Source organism: Nerophis ophidion, linkage group LG15 (genome assembly GCF_033978795.1).
Source record: "Nerophis ophidion isolate RoL-2023_Sa linkage group LG15, RoL_Noph_v1.0, whole genome shotgun sequence".
Classification (NCBI taxonomy): Eukaryota; Metazoa; Chordata; class Actinopteri; order Syngnathiformes; family Syngnathidae; genus Nerophis; species Nerophis ophidion.
Window position 1 is genome coordinate 50755770 of NC_084625.1, and position 21873 is coordinate 50777642.

At 38.0% G+C, this 21873-nt stretch overlaps 1 protein-coding gene across 4 annotated transcripts in view; it reads left to right on the top strand.

The window, feature by feature from the left end:
• mpp7a (MAGUK p55 scaffold protein 7a) overlaps positions 1-21873 on the top strand; it is a 115254-nt gene that overhangs the window by 40646 nt on the left and 52735 nt on the right. For all 4 annotated transcript variants that reach the window (XM_061922349.1, XM_061922348.1, XM_061922351.1 and 1 more), the window contains 4 exons: positions 11348-11498; positions 15201-15319; positions 15392-15469; positions 15532-15612. In XM_061922349.1, coding sequence (XP_061778333.1) covers positions 11462-11498; positions 15201-15319; positions 15392-15469; positions 15532-15612 — 315 coding nt within the window. In that variant the 5' untranslated portion in view covers positions 11348-11461. The remainder of the gene's footprint in view (positions 1-11347; positions 11499-15200; positions 15320-15391; positions 15470-15531; positions 15613-21873) is intronic.

The following is a 21873-nucleotide window of genomic DNA, read 5'->3' on the forward strand; positions in this document are numbered from 1 at the left end:
ATTTTTATAGTCTTTGGTATGACTCGGCCGGGGTTTGAACTCACAACCTACCGATCTCAGGGCGGACACTCTAACCACTAGGTACCACTGAGTAGGTCTTCGGTAAATTTTAAGTAAGTAAAAAATCTTAGGGTAAATGAAACTTAAGTTTATTATTGTAATTTAGTCCTTAAATAAAATAGTGAACATACTAGACAACTTGTCTTTTAGTAGTAGGTAAAAAATAAAGTAACATATTGTGTCATTTATACACCTATTATTTTGTCAACATTAAGAGGGACAAACCGTAAAAATGCACAAATTCATTGATATTCGTTATTTAGTCTTATGGTTTCTAGAATTCACGCAATAGGAGGAAATTCCCGCCTTCGTTGACTTTATTTGAACCGTTCTACAGTAAAAATTCCCGCGTTTTTGGAACAATTTCGCTTGTTCGTCTAAGTCCAAGTCTAAGTCCAAGTTTCCCGGAATTCCACAATCCCCAGGAAATCTTGTCACAGTTATTTAATCATTGAATGCTTCAGTCCTCCTCACTAGCCATTAGGGTTTTCCTGATACCGACATTTTGGTACCGGTACCAAAATGTATTTCGATATATTTCGATACTTTTCCGAATAAAGGGGACCACAAAAAATGGCACTATTGGCAATGGTAATGGGTCCCATTTTTATAGTCTGTGGTATGACTCGGCCAGGGTTTGAACTCACAACCTACCGATCTAGGTCACTGAGTAGGTCTTAGGGTAAATCTTAGGTAAGTAAAAAATCTTAGGGTACATGAAACATATGTTTATTATTGTAATTTAGTCCTTAAATAAAATAGTGAACATACTAGTAGTAAGTAAACAAAGTAACATGTTGTGTCATTTATACACCTATTATTTTGTCTACATTATGAGGGACAAACTGTAAAAATGTACAAATTCATTGATATTCCTTATTTACTCTTATGGTTTCTAGAAATCGCGCAATCGGAAGAAATTCCCGCCTTCTTTGACTTCATTTGAACCGTTCTACAGTAAAAATTCCCACGTTTTTGGAACAATTTCCCTTGTGGATCGATACAGTTTGTCTAAGTCCAAGTCTAAGTTTCCAGGAATTCTACAATTCCCAAGAAATCTTGACACGGTTATGTCAGGTTCAAACACTGATGACATTAATTAAACAGACAAGAAGCAAGGAATCATGCAGAGACAGGGTTCAATTTTGCTCAATTGAGGAGAGACATTATTTAGACTGTACTCCAGTTACAGATCCAAACTACGTTCTAAAAGTCCAGCCCAGGTGCTTCCTCTATTTATTTGGGAGGTCCCTGGTTACATCGCTGAAGCTGTCACTGAGGGAAGGGGGTAATCCCGACAGCTCCAGTTAGACACAATATATGATAATACAAATATGCAAATGTCGTGATAGTCGTGATATCACCTTGTCATTGCTCTGTCTGCGTCACGGTACTCGATGTCCGGCCTTGGCAGTCAGCAGGCCGAATCTGGAAACAAACACTGATCTGGCAATCTTTTGGATTGCCAGCTTTGCACAGACAAAGAAACATACCACTTCAGCACAATTGATAACAACTATAGTAACAGCCCTTAAGCATAAGAGTTGTGTGATAATATATACTGTACATAATTATTCTATTTAATCATTTAATGCTTCAGTCCTCCTCACTGGCTGTTAGGGTTGTCCCGATACCAATATTTTGGTACCGGTACCAAAATGTATTTCGATACCTTTCCAAATAACCACAAAATTATAGCTTTATTTTAGCAAAAAAAATCTTAGGGTACATTAAATATATGTGAGTTATTGCAATTTAGTCCTTAAATAAAATAATGAACATTCTAGACAACTTGTCTTTTAGTAGTAAGTAAACAAACAAAGACTCCTAATTAATCTGGTGACGTATGCAATAAAATATTCTATTATTTTGTCTACATTATGTGGGACAAACTGTAAAAAAAAATATTATGAATCTACTTGTTAATTTACTGTTAACTGCTTATTTTCTGTTTTAACATGTTCTATCTACACTTCTGTTAAAATGTAATAATCACTCATTCTTCTCTTCTTTGATACTTTACATTAGTTTTGGATGATACCACCCATTAAGAATCGATCCGATACCAAGTAGTTACAGGATCATACTTTGGTCGGATTCAAAGTTCTCAGGGACGTATTTACTGACTTTATAAACATAATATACATTTAAAACGAAAAAAGAAGTGATGCCAAAAAATATCGATGTAATCATAGTAGTATCGACGAGATATGCCCCTGTACTTGGTATCATTACAGTAGATGAGAGGTGTAGATCTACCCATTTATGTACTCGGCTATTGTATGATCCTACGGTGTGTAATGAAGCATGTTTAGCTATTCCCCATCCTCCAGTGATAATGCTACTTGTAAGAAACTTACTTTATTTGTCGCCATGGAGGCCAGGATTAGTGATTTAGAAGTAGCTAAAACACTGCGGGTGGACGTTGTAATTGTGAAACTGTGACTAAGACTCCGACTAGAATCTTACGGACAAGGTCTAGAATAATTGCATCCGTGGTTGCTGGATAGTTTACATAAATAGTGTGCGTGGGAACGTGAGCAGGTGTTATCCATCCAGGTCATCGGAATAAAGGATCGGGCGAGCGGATCGACCCGATCAGAGCGGAGAGAGCTGGTGGATTAGTCGGAACAAAGTTGCTCCTTAGAGATGTAACCAGAGCGGGTGTGGTTGTGGTTTGGAGGCGGCCGTGTCATGTGATGAAGGTGTCAGGTTCAACATAGTTTCCGCTCCGCTTTCATGATACGTCATTCAAATCTATGCAGATCAAGTTAAAACCAACACATTGAATGTACTACCAGAGGGGTATATATATACATATATACATATATATATATATATATATAGTTGTCAGGGCTTCACGGTGGCAGAGGGGTTGTGCGTCTGCCTCACAATACGAAGGTCCTGGGTTCGATCCCGGGCTTGAGATCTTTCTGTGTGGAGTTTACATGTCCCACCTCCAAAAACATGCACCTGGGGATAGATAGGCTCCTCCCACCTCCAAACACATGCACCTGGGGATAGATAGGCTCCTCCCACCTCCAAAAACATGCACTTGGGGATAGGCTCCTCCCACCTCCAAACACATGCACCTGGGAATAGATAGGCTCCTCCCACCTCCAAAAACATGCACCTGGGAATAGATAGGCTCCTCCCACCTCCAAAAACATGCACCTGGGGATAGGCTCCTCCCACCTCCAAAAACATGCACCTGGGGATAGATAGGCTCCTCCCACCTCCAAACACATGCACCTGGTGATAGATAGGCTCCTCCCACCTCCAAACACATGCACCTGGGGATAGATAGGCTCCTCCCACCTCCAAAAACATGCACTTGGGGATAGGCTCCTCCCACCTCCAAACACATGCACCTGGGAATAGATAGGCTCCTCCCACCTCCAAACACATGCACCTGGGGATAGATAGGCTCCTCCCACCTCCAAAAACATGCACCTGGGGATAGATAGGCTCCTCCCACCTCCAAACACATGCACCTGGGGATAGATAGGCTCCTCCCACCTCCAAACACATGCACCTGGGGATAGATAGGCTCCTCCCACCTCCAAAAACATGCACCTGGGGATAGATAGGCTCCTCCCACCTCCAAAAACATGCACCTGGGGATAGATTGGCTCCTCCCACTTCCAAAAACATTCAACTGGTGATAGGCCCCTCCCACCTCCAGAAACATGCACCTGGGGATAGGCTCCTCCCACCTCCAAAAACATGCACTTGGGGATAGGCTCCTCCCACCTCCCAAAACATGCACCTGGGGATAGATAGGCTCCTCCCACCTCCTAAAACATGCACCTGGGGATAGGCTCCTCCCACCTCCAAAAAAAAGGCCCCTGGGTATAGATAGGCTCCTCCCACCTCCAAAAACATGCACCTGGGTATAGATAGGCTCCTCCCACCTCCAAAAACATGCACCTGGGGATAGATAGGCTCCTCCCACCTCCAAAAACATGCACCTGGGGATAGATAGGCTCCTCCCACCTCCAAAAACATGCACCTGGGGATAGATAGGCTCCTCCCACCTCCAAAAACATGCACCTGGGGATAGATAGGCTCCTCCCACCTCCAAAAACATGCACCTGGGGATAGATAGGCTCCTCCTACCTCCAAAAACATGCACCTGGGGATAGATAGGCTCCTCCCACCTCCAAAAACATGCACCTGGGGATAGATAGGCTCCTCCCACCTCCAAAAACATGCACCTGGGGATAGATAGGCTCCTCCTACCTCCAAAAACATGCACCTGGGGATAGATAGGCTCCTCCCACCTCCAAAAACATGCACCTGGGGATAGATAGGCTCCTCCCACCTCCAAAGACATGCACCTGGGGATAGGTTGATTGGCAACACTAAATGGTCCCTAGTGTGTGAATGTTGTCTGTCTATCTGTGTTGGCCCTGCGATGAGGGGCAACTTGTCCAGTGTGTAAACCGCCTTCCGCCCGATTGTAGATGAGATAGGCACCAGCGACCCCAAAGGGAATAAGCGGTAGAAAATGGATGGATATAGTTGTCAAAGCGGCATTTTTACTACTGTGTTGTGAATTATTGTGTGAAGTGAATTATATTTATATAGCGCTTTTCTCTGGTGACTCAAAGCGCTTTACATAGTGAAACCCAAAATCTAATTTTTACATTTAAACCAGTGTGGGTGGCACTGGGAGCAGGTGGGTAAAGTGTCTTGCCCAAGGACACAACGGCAGTGGCTAGGACGGCGGGACCGGGAATCGAACCTGGAACCCTCAAGTTGCTGGCACGGCCGCTCTACCAACCGAGCTATGTGTTACGTGGAGACACATTTTTGGAACATTTCAGGTGGAATTCTTAAGTAGTTCAACAGTCTGGGTTCTCGGTTCCGGTGTCATAAAGCACCACACATTTTCAATGGGAGACAGGTCTGGACTACAGGCAGGCCAGCCTAGTACTTGCACTCTTTTACAGCGAAGCCACGCTGTTGTAACACATGGCTTGGCATTGTCTTGCTGAAATAAGCAGGGGCGTCCATGATAACCTTGCTTGGATGACAGCATATGTTGTTCCAAAACCTGTATGTACCTTTCAGCATTAATGGTGCCTTCACAGATGTGTAAGTTACCCATGTTTTAGGCACTAATACACCCCCATACCATCACACATGCTGGCTTTTCAACTTTGTGCCTAGAACATTCCGGATGGTTATTTTCCTCTTTGGTCCGGAGGACACCACGTCCACAGTTTCCCAATATAATTTGAAATGTGGACTCGTCAGACCACAGAACACTTTTCCACTTTGCATCAGTCCCTCTTAGATGATTTTGGGCCCAGAGAAGCCAGCGGCGTTCCTGGGTGTTGTTGATAAATGGCTTTGGCTTTGCACTTACAGATGTAGCGACCAACTGTAGTTACTGACAGTGGTTTTATGAAGTGTTCCTGAGCCCATGTGGTGATGTCCATTACACACTGATGTCACTTTTTGATACAGTGCAGCCTGAGGGATTCCAAGGTCACAGGCATTCAATGTTACGTGCAGTGATTTCTCCAGATTCTCTGAACCTTTTGATGAGATTACAGACCTTGAATGGTGAAATCCCTAAATTCCTTGCAATAGCTGGTTGAGAAATGTTGTTTTTAAACACTTCGCTCTTTCATTATAACACTTATATAAGACTTTTAAAGTCATTTTGATAGTAGGCTAATATAGACACTTGCATCATGTGTTGCTTTCATTATAACACTTATATAAGACTTTAAAAGTCATTTTGATAGTAGGTCAATATAGCTAATATAGACACTTACATCATGTGTTGTCTTCATTATAACACTTATATAAGACTTTTAAAGTCATTTTGATAGTAGGCTAATATAGACACTTGCATCATGTGTTGCCTTCATTATCACACTTATATAAGACTTTTAAAGTCATATTGATAGTAGGCTAATATAGACACTTACATCATGTGTTGTCTTCATTATAACACTTATATTGGAATTTTAAAGTCATTTTGATAGTAGGGTAATATAGACACTTTCATCATGTGTTGTCTTCATTATAACACTTATATAAGACTTTTAAATGCATTTTGATAGTAGGCTAATATAGACACTTACATCATGTGTTGTCTTCATTATAACACTTATATTGGAATTTTAAAGTCATTTTGATAGTAGGGTAATATAGACACTTTCATCATGTGTTGTCTTCATTATAACACTTATATAAGACTTTAAAAGTCATTTTGATAGTAGGTCAATATAGCTAATATAGACACTTACATCATGTGTTGTCTTCATTATAACACTTATATAAGACTTTTAAAGTCATTTTGATAGTAGGCTAATATAGACACTTACATCATGTGTTGTCTTCATTATAACACTTATATAAGACTTTTAAAGTCATTTTGATAGTAGGCTAATATAGACACTTGCATCATGTGTTGCTTTCATTATAACACTTATATAAGACTTTTAAAGTCATTTTGATAGTAGGCTAATATAGACACTTGCATCATGTGTTGCTTTCATTATAACACTTATATAAGACTTTAAAAGTCATTTTGATAGTAGGTCAATATAGCTAATATAGACACTTACATCATGTGTTGTCTTCATTATAACACTTATATAAGACTTTTAAAGTCATTTTGATAGTAGGCTAATATAGACACTTACATCATGTGTTGTCTTCATTATAACACTTATATAAGACTTTTAAAGTCATTTTGATAGTAGGCTAATATAGACACTTACATCATGTGTTGTCTTCATTATAACACTTATATAAGGCTTTTAAAGTCATTTTGATAGTAGGCTAATATAGACACTTAAATCATGTGTTGTCTTCATTATAACACTTATATAAGACTTTTAAAGTCATTTTGATAGTAGGCTAATATAGACACTTGCATCATGTGTTGCTTTCATTATAACACTTATATAAGACTTTAAAAGTCATTTTGATAGTAGGCTAATATAGACACTTGCATCATGTGTTGCTTTCATTCTAACACTTATATAAGACTTTAAAAATCATTTTGATAGTAGGCTAATATAAACACTTACATCATGTGTTGTCTTCATTATAAAAGTTATATAAGACTTTTAAAGTCATTTTGATAGTAGGCTAATATAAACACTTACATCATGTGTTGTCTTCATTATAAAAGTTATATAAGACTTTTAAAGTCATTTTGATAGTAGGTCAATATAGCTAATGTAGACACTTACATCATGTGTTGCCTTCATTATAACACTTATATAAGACTTTAAAAGTCATTTTGATAGTAGGCTAATATAAACACTTACATCATGTGTTGTCTTCATTATAAAGGTTATATAAGACTTTTAAAGTCATTTTGATAGTAGGTCAATATAGCTAATATAGACACTTACATCATGTGTTGCCTTCATTATAACACTTATATCAGACTTTTTAAAATCATTTTGATAGTAGGCTAATATAGACACTTACATCATGTTGTCTTCATTATAACACTTATATAAGACTTTTAAAGTAATTTCGATAGTAGGCTATTATAGCTAATATAGACACTTACATAATGTGTTGACTTATTCATAACACTTATATCAGACTTTTATTTGTTTCCATACAGATTTTTCTGTGTATTTTTGATCCAATATGGCTCTTCAACATTGTTGCTTGCTGACTCCTCCACTAGATGGTGCTAGATCCCTGTTATTCGTCACATAGCTGGTGTCCTCATACTGAACCCTGACAAATATTGCATGATCTGAACCGACATGGTCAAAGCTTTTTTTTTTTTTTTTTACGGCACCGTCTGTTTTTCTAACTTTTGTCCTCCGTGGTTCTTCGCGGCCTTGTAAAAAATGTCCCAGGTGTTCTTCTCTGGACATTGGTACACTTCCTGAATGGAAAAAGATCATTTATCATATCGGGGAGTAGACGGCCATTCCTTTTTTTGGATGCAAGCTGGTGTTAGAACATAGTGGACCCGCCTTCCTCTTCTTTGTCTGCTGGTCCGTTTACAAGCCGGGACTAAAGTTTCCACGGACAACGCTGACGGGATCAGAGATGACATGTTGGTGAAGCTTGTGTCGTCTTTCTGTGGGTAATATCTGCACCTTTGCAAACCATGTGGAGCTAGAAAGGTGTGTCAGTCTCAGCCCGGTCCTTATTGATGCAAGTCAGGACCTGGTCTGTCCTCTAGACTTTCTAAACATCACACTTTTTGTGTGGTCAGCATCTGTCCAGAGGCTTAGATTGGTCAGACCTAGTCTTAGACTTAGATTGGTCGTATCTAGTCTTAGACTTAGATTGGTCACATCTAGTCTTAGACTTAGATAGGTCACATCCAGTCTTGGACTTAGATTGGTCAGATCTAGTCTTAGACTTAGATTGGTCACATCTCGTTTTAGGCTTAGATTGGTCAGATCTAGTTTTAGACTTCAATTGGTCTGATCTGGTCTTAGACTTAGATTAGTCACATCTAGTCTTAGGCTTAGATTGGTCAGATCTAGTCTTAGACTTAGTTTGGTCACATCTAGTCTTGGACTTAGATTGGTCACATCTAGTCTTAGACTTAGTTTGGTCACATCTTGTCTTGGACTTGGATTGGTCACATCTAGTCTTAGACTTAGTTTGGTCACATCTTGTCTTGGACTTGGATTGGTCACATCTAGTCTTAGACTTAGATTGGTCACATCTCGTTTTAGGCTTAGATTGGTCAGATCTAGTTTTAGACTTCAATTGGTCTGATCTGGTCTTAGACTTAGATTAGTCACATCTAGTCTTAGGCTTAGATTAGTCACATCTAGTTTTAGGCTTAGATTGGTCAGATCTAGTCTTAGACTTCGATTGGTCTGATCTGGTCTTAGACTTAGAATGGTCACATCGAGTCTTAGGCTTAGATTGGTCACATCTAGTCATAGACTTTGATTGGTCACATCCAGTCTTAGATTGGTCACACCTAGTCTTAAAATTAGATTGGTTACATCTAGTCTTAGGCTTAGATGGGTCAGACCTAGTCTTGGACTTAGATTGGTCACATCCAGTCTTAGACTTAGATTGGTCACATCTAGTCTTAGACTTAGAATGGTCACATCTAGTCTTAGGCTTAGAATGGTCAGATCTAGTCTTAGACTTAGATTGGTCACATCTAGTCTTAGACTTAGAATGGTCACATCTAGTCTTTGACTCAGATTGGTCACAACTAGTTTTAGGCTTCGATTGGTCACATCTAGTCTTAGACTTAGAATGGTCAGATCTAGTCCTAGGCTTAGTTTGGTCACATCTATTGTTAGACTTAGATTGGTCACATCTAGTCTTAGACTTAGATTGGTCACATCTAGTCGTAGTCTTAGATTGGCCACATGTAGTCTTAGGCTTAGATTTGTCACATCTATTCTTAGACTTAGATTGGTCACATCTAGTCTTAGACTTAGAATGGTCATATCTAGTCTTAGACTTAGAATGGTCATATCTAGTCTTAGACTTAGATTGGTCCCATCTAGTCTTAGACTTAGATTGGTCCCATCTAGTCTTGGACTTAGACTGGTAAGACCTAGTCTTAGACTGGTCAGATCTAGTTTTGGACTTAGATTGGTCAGACCTAGTCTTAGACATATATTGGTTACATCTAGCCCTAGGCTTAGATTGGTCAGACTTAGTCTTAGACTTAGATTGGTCAGATCTAGTTTGTTCGCATCTAGTCTTAGGCTTAGATTGATCAGACCTAGTCTTAAACTTAAATTGGTCACATCTATTCTTAGATGTAGATTGGTCGGAACTAGTCTTGGACTTAGATTGGTCACAGCTATTATTAGGCTTAGATTGGTCACATCTAGTCTTTGACTCAGATTGGTCACATCTAGTCTTTGACTCAGATTGGTCACATCTAGTCTTAGGCTTAGATTGGTCACATCTAGTCTTAGACTTAGATTGGTCACATCTAGTCGTAGACTTAGATTGGTCACATGTAGTCTTTGACTTAGATTGGTCACATCTATTCTTAGACTTAGAATGGTCAGATCTAGTCTTAGACTTAGATTGGTCCCATCTAGTCTTAGATTGTTCACATCTAGTCTTAGACTTAAATTGGTCACATCTTGCCTTAGACTTGGACTGGTAAAACCGAGTCTTAGACTGGTCAGATCTAGTTTTGGAATTAGATTGGTCAGATATAGTCTTAGACATAAATTGGTTAAACCTACTTTTAGGCTTAGATTGGTCAGACCTAGTCTTGGACTTAAATTGATCACATGCAGTCTTAGACCTATATTTGTCACATCTAGTCTAAGGCATAGATTGGTCAAACCTAGTCTTGGACTTAGATTGGTCACATCTAGTCTCAAACTTAGATTGGTCAGATCTAGTCGGACATAGATTGGTGACATCTAGTCTTATACTTAGATGGGTCACATCCAGTCATAGACTTAGATTGGTCAGATCAAGTCTTAGACCTATATTGGTCACATCCAGTCTTAGGCTTAGATTGGTCCCATCTAGTCTTAGACTTAGATTCGTCACATCTAGTCTTTGACTAAGATTGGTCAGACCTAGTCTTACACTTATATGGTCAGATCTAATCTTGGACTTAGATTGGTCAGACCTAGTCTTAGACTTACATTGGTCACATCTAGTCTTAGGCTTAGATTGCTCACATCTAGGCTTAGATTGGTCAGATTTAGTCTAGCCGCCGGAGGGTGCCTGGGCCCTGTTTTAGTGAGGAAAACAACTGTTTTATTTCAAACGAGCAACTAACTGTCAAAGCCAATATGACCGTTGTTGAAATGTAATTTCCACTTGTTAGCATCGAGGTACTGTAGGTCGACTACTACCAGTCCAAGATAGTCGGTCCACACCTACAGTAAGTTTTCCATTCAGTTGTAAACAAAAGGCATCCTGGTCTCCTTCTGTGACCAGGATGTTTCTCACTGCTGTTATTTGTTGGAGACTAGATTGCAGAGTCTCTTAGGAATGGTTGAAAGGACAGTGTTGTATGTGTTGGGACGGGTGGTGTCGTAGACCACCTCCTCTGTTCAGGGATAGTTTTTCAACCTTCCCTTACTCCTCTTTCGTACCGTCTGTCTTCCCTGTCCAGAATTTCCACATTTTTGTTCTCAAAGTAGTGCTGTTTCTACCCCCAACTGATGAAGTCTACTTGGCTGAGCGGCCAAACGTTTTCTAAGACCAACCAACCAGTCCGGTTGCCATGGATTGAACGCCCTGGGATGACAATGACCTGGATGAATGAGAACCTTCATAGACATGCTGTTGTACCGTTTGATGAGGCTCTAAAATTCTTCTCTGGCAGGTTTCCATGGCTTAAAGCCTGTCCTCAAACCCGGTCGGTCTTCAGGGGAAGCTGCTGAGGACTATCACCACACGGCAGTTCTCCACAGACTTTGGGGAAGTCTTCATCAGAGCCATGCCTGCTCTGACCACTGGAGTGGGCCCTGAGCCAGGTACCAACCACGGCGCTGGTCCTTAGCTTAAAACTGGCCAAAAATGACTTTGTAATCAGAGATTCAATGATTGCTCAGATCTAGTAATAGCCTTAGATTTAGATTGGTCACATCTAGTCTTAGACTTAGATTGGTCAGCTGTAGTCTCAGATTGTTCAAATCTAGTCTTAAACTCAGGTTGGTCACATCCAGGTTTAGGCTTAGGTTGGTCACATCTAGTCTCAGATTTACATTGGTCAAATCTAGTCTTAGACTTAAATTGGTCAGCTCTGGTCTCAGATTGGTCAAATCTAGTCTTAAACTCAGGTTGGTCACATCTAGGTTTAGGCTTAGGTTGGTCACATTTAGTCTTAGACTTAGATTGGTCAGACCTTGGCTTAGACTTAGATTGGTCACATCTAGTCTTCGACTTAGATTGGTCACATTTAGTCTTAGACTTAGATTGGTCAGATCTAGTCTTAGATTTAGATTGGTCACATCTAGTCTTCGACATAGATTGGTTCCATCTATTCTTAGGTTTAGATTGGTCACATCTAGTCTTAGAATTAGAATGGTCAGATCTAGTATTAGGCTTAGATTGGTCAGATCTAGTCTTTGACTCAGATTGGTCCCATCTAGTCTTAGGCTTAGATTGGTCAGATCTAGTCTTTGACTCAGATTGGTCCCATCTAGTTTTAGGCTTAGATTGTTCAGATCTAGTCTTAGACTTAGATTGGTCACATCCAGTCTTAGACTTAGATTGGTCACATCTAGTCTTAGACTTAGATTGGTCACGTCCAATTTTAGACCTAGATTGGTCACATCTAGTCTTAGACTTAGATTGGTCACATCTAGTCTTAGACTTAGATTGGTCACATTTAGTGTTGGACTTAGATTGGTCACATTTAGTCTTAGACTTAGATTGGTCACATCTAGTCTTAGACTTAGATTGGTCACATCTAGTCTTAGACTTAGACTGGTCACATCTAGTATTAGGCTTAGATTGGTCAGATCTAGTCTTAGACTTAGATTGGTCACATTCAGTTTTAGACTTAGATAGGTCACATCTAGTATTAGGCTTAGATTGGTCACATCTAGTATTAGGCTTAGATTGGTCACATCTAGTATTAGGCTTAGATTGGTCACATCTAGTCTTAGACTTAGATTGGTCACATCTAGTCTTAGACTTAGATTGGTCACATCTAGTCTTTGACTTAGATTGGTCAGATCTTGACTTGGACTTATATTGGTCACATCTAGTCTTCGACTTTGATTGGTCACATCTAGTCTAAGACTAGAAAAGCCAATTTTTTTTCACCCGCTGGTTCCATTTTTTGTTTATTTGGAATCCCCGTAAGTACAGAAAATGTGAAATCAAACCATTGAGGCCTTCTTCCAAACTTGCTCCAAAAGAGCCATAGGGGATTTACGACTTTCCTGATATTTCCTTATATGGTAGAGGTTTACACCACGAGTTGAGTTGATACCAAAATGGATACATGGATGATACAGCAGAGGATTGGGAGAATGTCATGTGGTCAGATGAAACCAAAATAGAACTTTTTGGTATAAACTCAACTCGTCGTGTTTGGAGGAAGAAGAATACTGAGTTGCATCCCAAGAACACCATACCTACTGTGAAGCATGGGGGTGGAAACTTTATGCTTTGGGGCTGTTTTTCTGCTAAGGGGACAGGACGACTGATCCGTGTTAAGGAAAGAATGAATGGGGCCATGTATCGTGAGATTTTGAGCCAAAACCTCCTTCTATCAGTGAGAGCTTTGAATGGTTGACCAAATACTTATTTTCCACCATCATTTACTAATAAATTCTTTAAAATTCCTACAATGTGAATTCCTGTATTTTTTTTCCACATTCTGTCTCTCACAGTTGAAGTGTACCTATGATGAAAATTACAGACCTCTGTCATCATTTTAAGTGGGAGAACTTGCACAATCGCTGGCTGACTAAATACTTTTTTGCCCCACTGTATATATGTATATATATATATATATATATATATATATATAGTATAAAATTGGCCCTAGTGTGTGAATGTGAGTGTGAATGTTGTCTGTCTGTGTTTGCCCTGAGATGAGGCGGTGACTTGTCCAGGGTGTAAGCCGCCTTCAGCCCGATTGTAGCTGAGGTAGGCACCAGCGCCCCTCGCGACCCCAAAGGGAATAAGCGGTAGAAAATGGATGGATGGATGGATGGATATATATATATATATATATATATATATATATATATATATATATATATATATATATAAGACCCCATAAAGGGAATAAGTGGTAGAAAATGGATGGATGGACATATATATATATATATATATATATATATATATATATATATATATATATATATATATATATATATAAAATTGGCCCTAGTGTGTGAATGTTGTCTGTCTATCTGTGTTGGCCCTGAGATGAGGTACAGAGTTGCCCAGGGTGTAAGCCGCCTTCCGCCCGATTGTAGCTGAGGTAGGCACCAGCACCTCGCGACCCCAAAGGGAATAAGCGGTAGGAAATGGATGGATGGATATATATATATATATATGTATGTATGTATGTATATGTATATATATATGTATATATATATATGTATATAAAATTGGCCCTAGTGTGTGTGTGTGTGTGAATGTTGTCTGTCTATCTGAGTTGGCCCTGAGATGAGGTGGCAACTTGTCCAGGGTGTAAGCCGCCTTCTGCTCGATCGTAGCTGAGGTAGGCACCAGCGCCCCTTGCGACCCCAAACGGAATAAGCGGTAGAAAATGGATGGATATATATATATATATATATATATATATATATATATATGTATGTATATGTGTATGTATATATATATATATGTATGTATATGTGTATGTATATATATGTATATATATATATATATATATGTATGTGTATGTATATATATGTATATATATATATATGTTTATATATGTATATATATGTATATATATATGTATATATGTATGTATATATATGTATATGTGTATGTATATATGTATATATATATATATATGTATATATGTATGTATATATATGTATATGTGTATGTATATATATGTATATATATATGTGTGTATATATATATATATGTATATGTATGTAAATTACATCAATAATGTTTACTATCAAAACATATTTTGTCATTTTTATTATTGTTTACATATCCAAAAGGGCTGTAAGGCAAAAACCAAACAAGGAAATAATTTAAACATGAAATTGATATTCTTATTTTCATCCAGTCATAATTGTGTTGGTGTGAAAAAGTTAATCATTCATCCATCCATTTTCTACTGCTTGTCCCTTTTGGGGTCGCGGGCGCCCATCTCAGTTGCATTTGTTCAATGAACTTGAAAACAATTCAGTATCAGTATTGGTGTGACCAATGTAGATACTCTGTATTGGGCCGATACCGGCATTTTCTAGTATTGAATTAGTGCTTTATTAAGTTTGAACAGAAGTGTTTATGTACACCAGAAATGAACAATTAGATTTATAATAGTTGTGAGAAAATAATACAACTAGGAATGATGCAATATGTGACCCCATACCTCAATTAGGAGCCTTTGCAACCCCTTTTAAATGCTTTTATGATCATTTATGTACCCAACAAAATGTTGATATATATATAATTATCACAGGAGGCTGCAATATAAACACCCGATACAGATTTTAGACAAGAATGTGTGCTCTTCGTCCTACCAGGTCTGCATGAGCTGCTGGCGGCGCTGCCTTCAAAACTGCAGCCTTGTGTCGGCCAGCCCGAGGACAAGACTTTCCTTCAGCACATGTTTGGGGAGAAAAGCCTGCAGTCATTGTTCAAGGCAAAACTAAATAGCAACATTATCTCTTTTATCAACCGATGTTTCAATGCCACCTACTGTGCTGGCAAACAGATCCACGAAAGACTGCGACAGTACGAAGAGAGCAAACCCGCTCCCGTCTTGGACAGCGCGGCCACCTTGCCGAGCGAAGTAAGTTCTCGCACTCCTTCGTTACGTTGATGTCGTCTGTAAATGTCTTGTCACTGTTTCAGTTGTTTGAGGAGCTTCAAGGGACGTCAGTTGGTGGAGAACTGAATGAACTCCTCAGGCTACTGGACACGCCTCATTTAAAGGTGAGGATTGGGCCTTTTTGGAAAATACTCAAATGCCCATAAAAAGTGGTAATCCAGCAAGCACAAGACGTCGATGCTAGGTTGATTACACGTACGTGACCTTTAAAAACTGACTTTGAAGCAACGTTGCAAAATAGTTGTCTAACGTTAGATCCACGTTGTTGTTTGGGAAATGACCAAATTTCAACGGTCAAATCAACGTCAGAACTCAACTTTGATTGAACGTCATCAAAAAGCATGTTGTTTCAACGTTTGTGTTGTAGAATATTGGTTGGGAAATGACCACATTTCAATGGTCAAATTGACGTCAGAACGCAACATTGAATAAACGTTGTCAAAAAGCATGTTGTTTCAATGTTGTATTTGTGTTGTAGAATGTTGGTTGAGAAACGACTAAAATTCAACGGTCAAATCAAGGTCAGAACTCAACATTGGTTGAACGTCATCAAAAAGCATGTCATTTCAACGTTAAGTTTGTGTTGTAGAATATTGGTTGGGAAATGACCACATTTCAATGGTCGAATTGACGTCAGAACGCAACATTGAATAAACGTTGTCAAAAAGCATGTTGTTTCAATGTTGTATTTGTGTCGCAGAATATTGGTTGGGCAATGACCAAAATTCAATGGTCAAATCAACATCAGAACGCAACATTGATTAAACGTTGTTAAAAAGCATGTTGTTTCAATGTTGTATTCGTCTCGTAAAATTTTGGTAGGGAAATGACCAAACTTCAACGGTCAAATCAACGTCCCAAACTGATATTAAATAAACGTTGTCAAAAAGCATGTTGTTCCAATGTTGTATTTGTGTTGTAGAATATTGGTTGGAAAATGACCAAAATTCAATGGTCAAATCAACATCCGAACGCAACATTGATTAAACGTCGTCAAAAAGCATGTTTCAACATTGAATTTGTGTTGTAGAATATAAGTTGGAAAATGACCAAATTTCAATGGTCAAATCAACGTAACAACCTGAAATTGAATACATGTCAAAAAGCATGTTGTTTCAACGTTGTATTTGTGTTGTAGAATATTGGTTGGAAAATGACCAAATTTCAATGGTCAAATCAACGTCAGAACGCAACATTGATTAAACGTTGTCAAAAAGCATGTTTCAACGTTGAATTTGTGTTGTAGAATATAAGTTGGAAAATGACCAAATTTCAATGGTCAAATCAACGTAACAACCTGAAATTGAATACATGTCAAAAAGCATGTTGTTTCAACGTTGTATTTGTGTTGTAGAATATTGGTTGGGAAACGACCAAAAATTCAACGGTCAAATCAACATCAGAACGCAACATTGATTAAACGTCGTCAAAAAGGATGTTGTTCCAACGTTAGGTTTTTGTGGTAGAATATTGGTTGGAAAATGACTAGAAGTCAAATCAACGTCACAACCAAACATTGATTAAACATTGTTAAAAAGCATGTTGTTTCAATGTTGTATTCGTCTCGTAAAATTTTGGTTGGGAAATGACCAAACTTCAACGGTCAAATCAACGTCAGAACCCAACATTGATTCGATGTTGTCAAATAGCATGTTGTTTCAGCGTTGTATTTGTATTGTAGAATATAAGTTGGGAAATGACTAAATTTCAACGGTCAAATCAACGTAACAACCTGACATTGAATACACGTCAAAAAGCATGTTGTTTCAACGTTGTATTTGTGTGGTAGAATATTGGTTGGGAAATGACCAAACTTCAATGATCAAATCAACATCAAAACGCAACATTAATTCGACGTTGTCAAGAAATATGTTGTTTCAATGTTGTATTTGTGTCGCAGAATATTGGTTGGGAAATGACCAAAATTCAATGGTCAAATCAACGTCGCAACCTGACATTGATTAAACGTCATCAAAAAGCATGTTGTTTCAATGTTATGTTTGTGTTGTGGAATGTTAGTTGGAAAATGACCAAATTTCAACAGTCAAATCAACGTTGCAACCTGACATTGAATAAACGTTCAAAAGGCTTGTTTTTTCAACGTTGAATTTGTGTTGTAGAATATTGGTTGGGGAATGACCAAATTTCAACGGTCAAATCAACTTCAGAACGCAACATTGATTAAACGTTGTCAAAAAGCATGTTGTTCCGACGTTAGGTTTGTGTGGTAGAATATTGGTTGGAAAATGACCAAATTTCAATGGTCAAATCAACGTTGCAACCTGACATTGAATAAACGTTGGTCAAGAGGCATGTTGTTTCAACGTTGTATTTGTGTTGTAGAATATTGGTTGGGAAATGACCAAAATTCAATGGTCAAATCAACGTTAGAACCCAACATTGATTAAACGTCGTCAAAAAGCATGTTGTTCCGACGTTAGGTTTGTGTGGTAGAATATTAGTTGGAAAATGACCAAATTTCAACGGTTAAATCAATGTCAGAACCCAACATTGAATAAATGTTGTCAAAACGCATGTTGTATTTGTGTTGCAGAATATTGGTTAAGAAATTTCCAAATTTCAATGGTCAAATCAACGATGCAACATGACATTGAATAAATGTCGTCAAAAGGCATGTTGTTACAATGTTGTATTTGTGTTGTCGGATATTGGTTGGAAAATGACCAGAAGTCAAATCAACGTCACAACCAAACGTTGATTAAACATTGTTAAAAAGCAAGTTGTTTCAATGTTGTATTCGTCTCGTAAAATTTTGGTTGGGAAATGACCAAATTTCAATGGTCAAATCAACGTCACACTGACATTAATTAAATGTCATCAAAAAGCATGTTGTTTCAACGTTAGGTTTGTGTTGTTGAATATTAGTTGGAAAATGACCAAATTTCAACGGTTAAATCAATGTCAGAACCCAACATTGAATAAATGTTGTCAAAACGCATGTTGTATTTGTGTTGCAGAATATTGGTTAAGAAATTTCCAAATTTCAATGGTCAAATCAACGATGCAACATGACATTGAATAAATGTCGTCAAAAGGCATGTTGTTACAATGTTGTATTTGTGTTGTCGGATATTGGTTGGAAAATGACCAGAAGTCAAATCAACGTCACAACCAAACGTTGATTAAACATTGTTAAAAAGCAAGTTGTTTCAATGTTGTATTCGTCTCGTAAAATTTTGGTTGGGAAATGACCAAAATTCAATGGTCAAATCAACGTCCCAACCTGACATTAAATAAACGTTGTCAAAAAGCATGTTGTTCCAACGTTAGGTTTGTGTGGTAGAATATTGGTTGGAAAATGACCAAAATTCAACGATCAAATCAACATCAGAACGCAACATTGATTATACGTCGTCAAAAAGCATGTTTCAACATTGAATTTGTGTTGTAGAATATAAGTGGGAAAATGACCAAATTTCAATGGTCAAATCAACGTAACAACCTGAAATTGAATACATGTCAAAAAGTATGTTGTTTCAACGTTGTATTTGTGTTGTAGAATATTGGTTGGGAAATGACCAAAATTCAATGATCAAATCAACGTCAAAACGCAACATTGATTCGACGTTGTCAAAAAATATGTTGTTTCAATGTTGTATTTGTGTCGCGTAATATTGGTTGGGAAACGACCAAAAATTCAACGGTCAAATCAACATCAGAACGCAACATTGATTAAACGTCGTCAAAAAGGATGTTGTTCCAACGTTTGGTTGTGACGTTGATTTGACTTCTGGTCATTTTCCAACCTATATTCTACCACACAAACCTAACATTGATTAAACATTGTTAAATAGCATGTTGTTTCAACGTTGTATTTGTCTCGTACAATTTTGGTTGGGAAATGACCAAACTTCAACGGTCAAATCAACGTCCCAACCTGACATTAAATAAACGTCAAAAAGCATGTTGTTCCAGCGTTAGGTTTGTGTGGTAGAATATTGGTTGGAAAATGACCAAAATTCAATTGTCAAATCAACATCAGAACGCAACATTGATTAAACGTTGTCAAAAAGCATGTTGTTTCAATGTTGTATTTGTGTTGTAGAATATAAGTTGGAAAATGATCAAATTTCAACGGTCAAATCAACGTAACAACCTGACATTGAATACACGTCAAAAAGCATGTTGTTTCAATGTTGTCTTTGTGTTGTATATTGGTGGGAAATGACTATTAAATCAATGTTAAAACCCAACATTGATTAGATATTGCCAAAAAGCATGTTGTTTCAACCTTGTAGAATATTGGTTGGGAAATGACCAAATTTCAATGGTCAAATCAACGTCTCAACCTAACATTGAATAAACGTTGGTCAAGAGGCATGTTGTTTCAACGTTGTATTTGTGTCGCGGAATATTGGTTGTGAAACGACCAAAATTCAATGGTCAACATCACAACACAACATTGATTAAACGTCGTCAAAAAGCATGTTTGTGTGGTAGAATATTGGTTGGGAAATGACCAAATCTCAACGTTCAAATCAACGTTGCAACCTGACATTGAATAAACGTTGTTCAAAAGGCTTGTTGTTTCAACATTGTATTTGTCGCAAAATTTGGTTTGGAAACAAGCAAAATTCAATGGTCAAATCGACGTCACAACCTGACATTGAATAAACGTTGGTCAAGAGTCATGTTGTTTCAACTTTGTATTTGTGTTGTAGAATATTGGTTGGGAAATTATCTAAATTCAATGGTTAAATCAACTTCACAACATGACATTGAATAAATGTTAAAAAGCATGTTGTTTCAATGTTGTTTTTGTGTCATAGAATATTGGTTGGGAAATGACCAGTAAATCAACAACAGAACCCAACATTAATTAAACGTCAACAAAAAGCATGTTGTTTCAACGTTGTATTTGTGTTGTAGAATATTGGTTGGGAAATGACCAAAATTCAATGGTCAAATCAACATCAGAACGCAACATTGATTAAATGTTGTCAAAAAGCATGTTGTTTCGACGTTAGGTTTCTGTGGTAGAATATTGGTTGGGAAATGACCAAATTTCAACGGTCAAATCAACGTCGCAACCTGACATTGATTAAACGTCATCAAAAAGCATGTTTTTTCAGTGTTGTATTTGTGTTGTAGAATATTAGTTGGAAAATGACCGAATTTCAACGGTCAAATCAACGTTGCCACCTGACATTGAGTAAACGTTCCAAAGGCTTGTTTTTTCAACGTTGTATTTGTGTTGTAGAATATTGGTTGGGAAATGACCAAAATTCAATGGTCAAATCAACGTCACACTGACATTAATTAAATGTCATCAAAAAGCATGTTGTTTCAACGTTAGGTTTGTATTGTTGAATATTAGTTGGAAAATGACCAAATTTCAACGGTTAAATCAATGTCAGAACCCAACATTGAATAAATGTTGTCAAAACGCATGTTGTATTTGTGTTGCAGAATATTGGTTAAGAAATGACCAAATTTCAATGGTCAAATCAGCGTTGCAACATGACCTTGAATAAATGTCGTCAAAAGGCATGTTGTTACAATGTTGTATTTGTGTTGTCGGATATTGACCAAAATGACCAAAATTCAATGGTCAAATCAACGTCAGAACCCAACATTGATTCGACGTTGTCAAAAAGCATGTTGGTTCAATGTTGTATTTGTGTTGTAGAATATAAGTTGGAAAATGACCAAATTTCAACAGTCAAATCAACGTAACAACCTGACATTGAATACACGTCAAAAAGCATGTTGTTTCAACGTTGTATTTGTGTTGTAGAATATTGGTTGGGAAATGACCAAACTTCAATGGTCAAATCAACGTCAAAACGCAACATTGATTCGACATTGTCAAAAAATATGTTGGTTGGGAAACGACCCAAATTCAATGGTCAAATCAACGTCACAACACAACATGGATTAAACGTCGTCAAAAAGGATGTTGTTCCAACGTTAGGTTTGTGTGGTAGAATATTGGTTGGAAAAAGACCAAATTTCAACGGTCAAATCAACGTTGCAACCTGACATTGAATAAACGTTCGAAAGGCTTGTTTTTTCAACGTTGTATTTGTGTTGTAGAATATTGGTTGGGAAATGACCAAATTTCATCGGTCGAATCAACGTCGCAACATGAATGACAACATGAATGTGCAGTAAATGAGTGTCTCGGTGGTGATGCCCCCATATTGCTTTTAACCCAGGTGGGAGGATGACAACATGAATGTGCAGTAAATGAGTGTCTTGGTGGTGATTCCCCCATATTGCTTTTAACCCAGGTGGGAGGATGACAACATGAATGTGCAGTATATGAGTGTCTCGGTGGTGATGCCCCCATATTGCTTTTAACACAGGTGGGAGGATGACAACATGAATGTGCAGTAAATGAG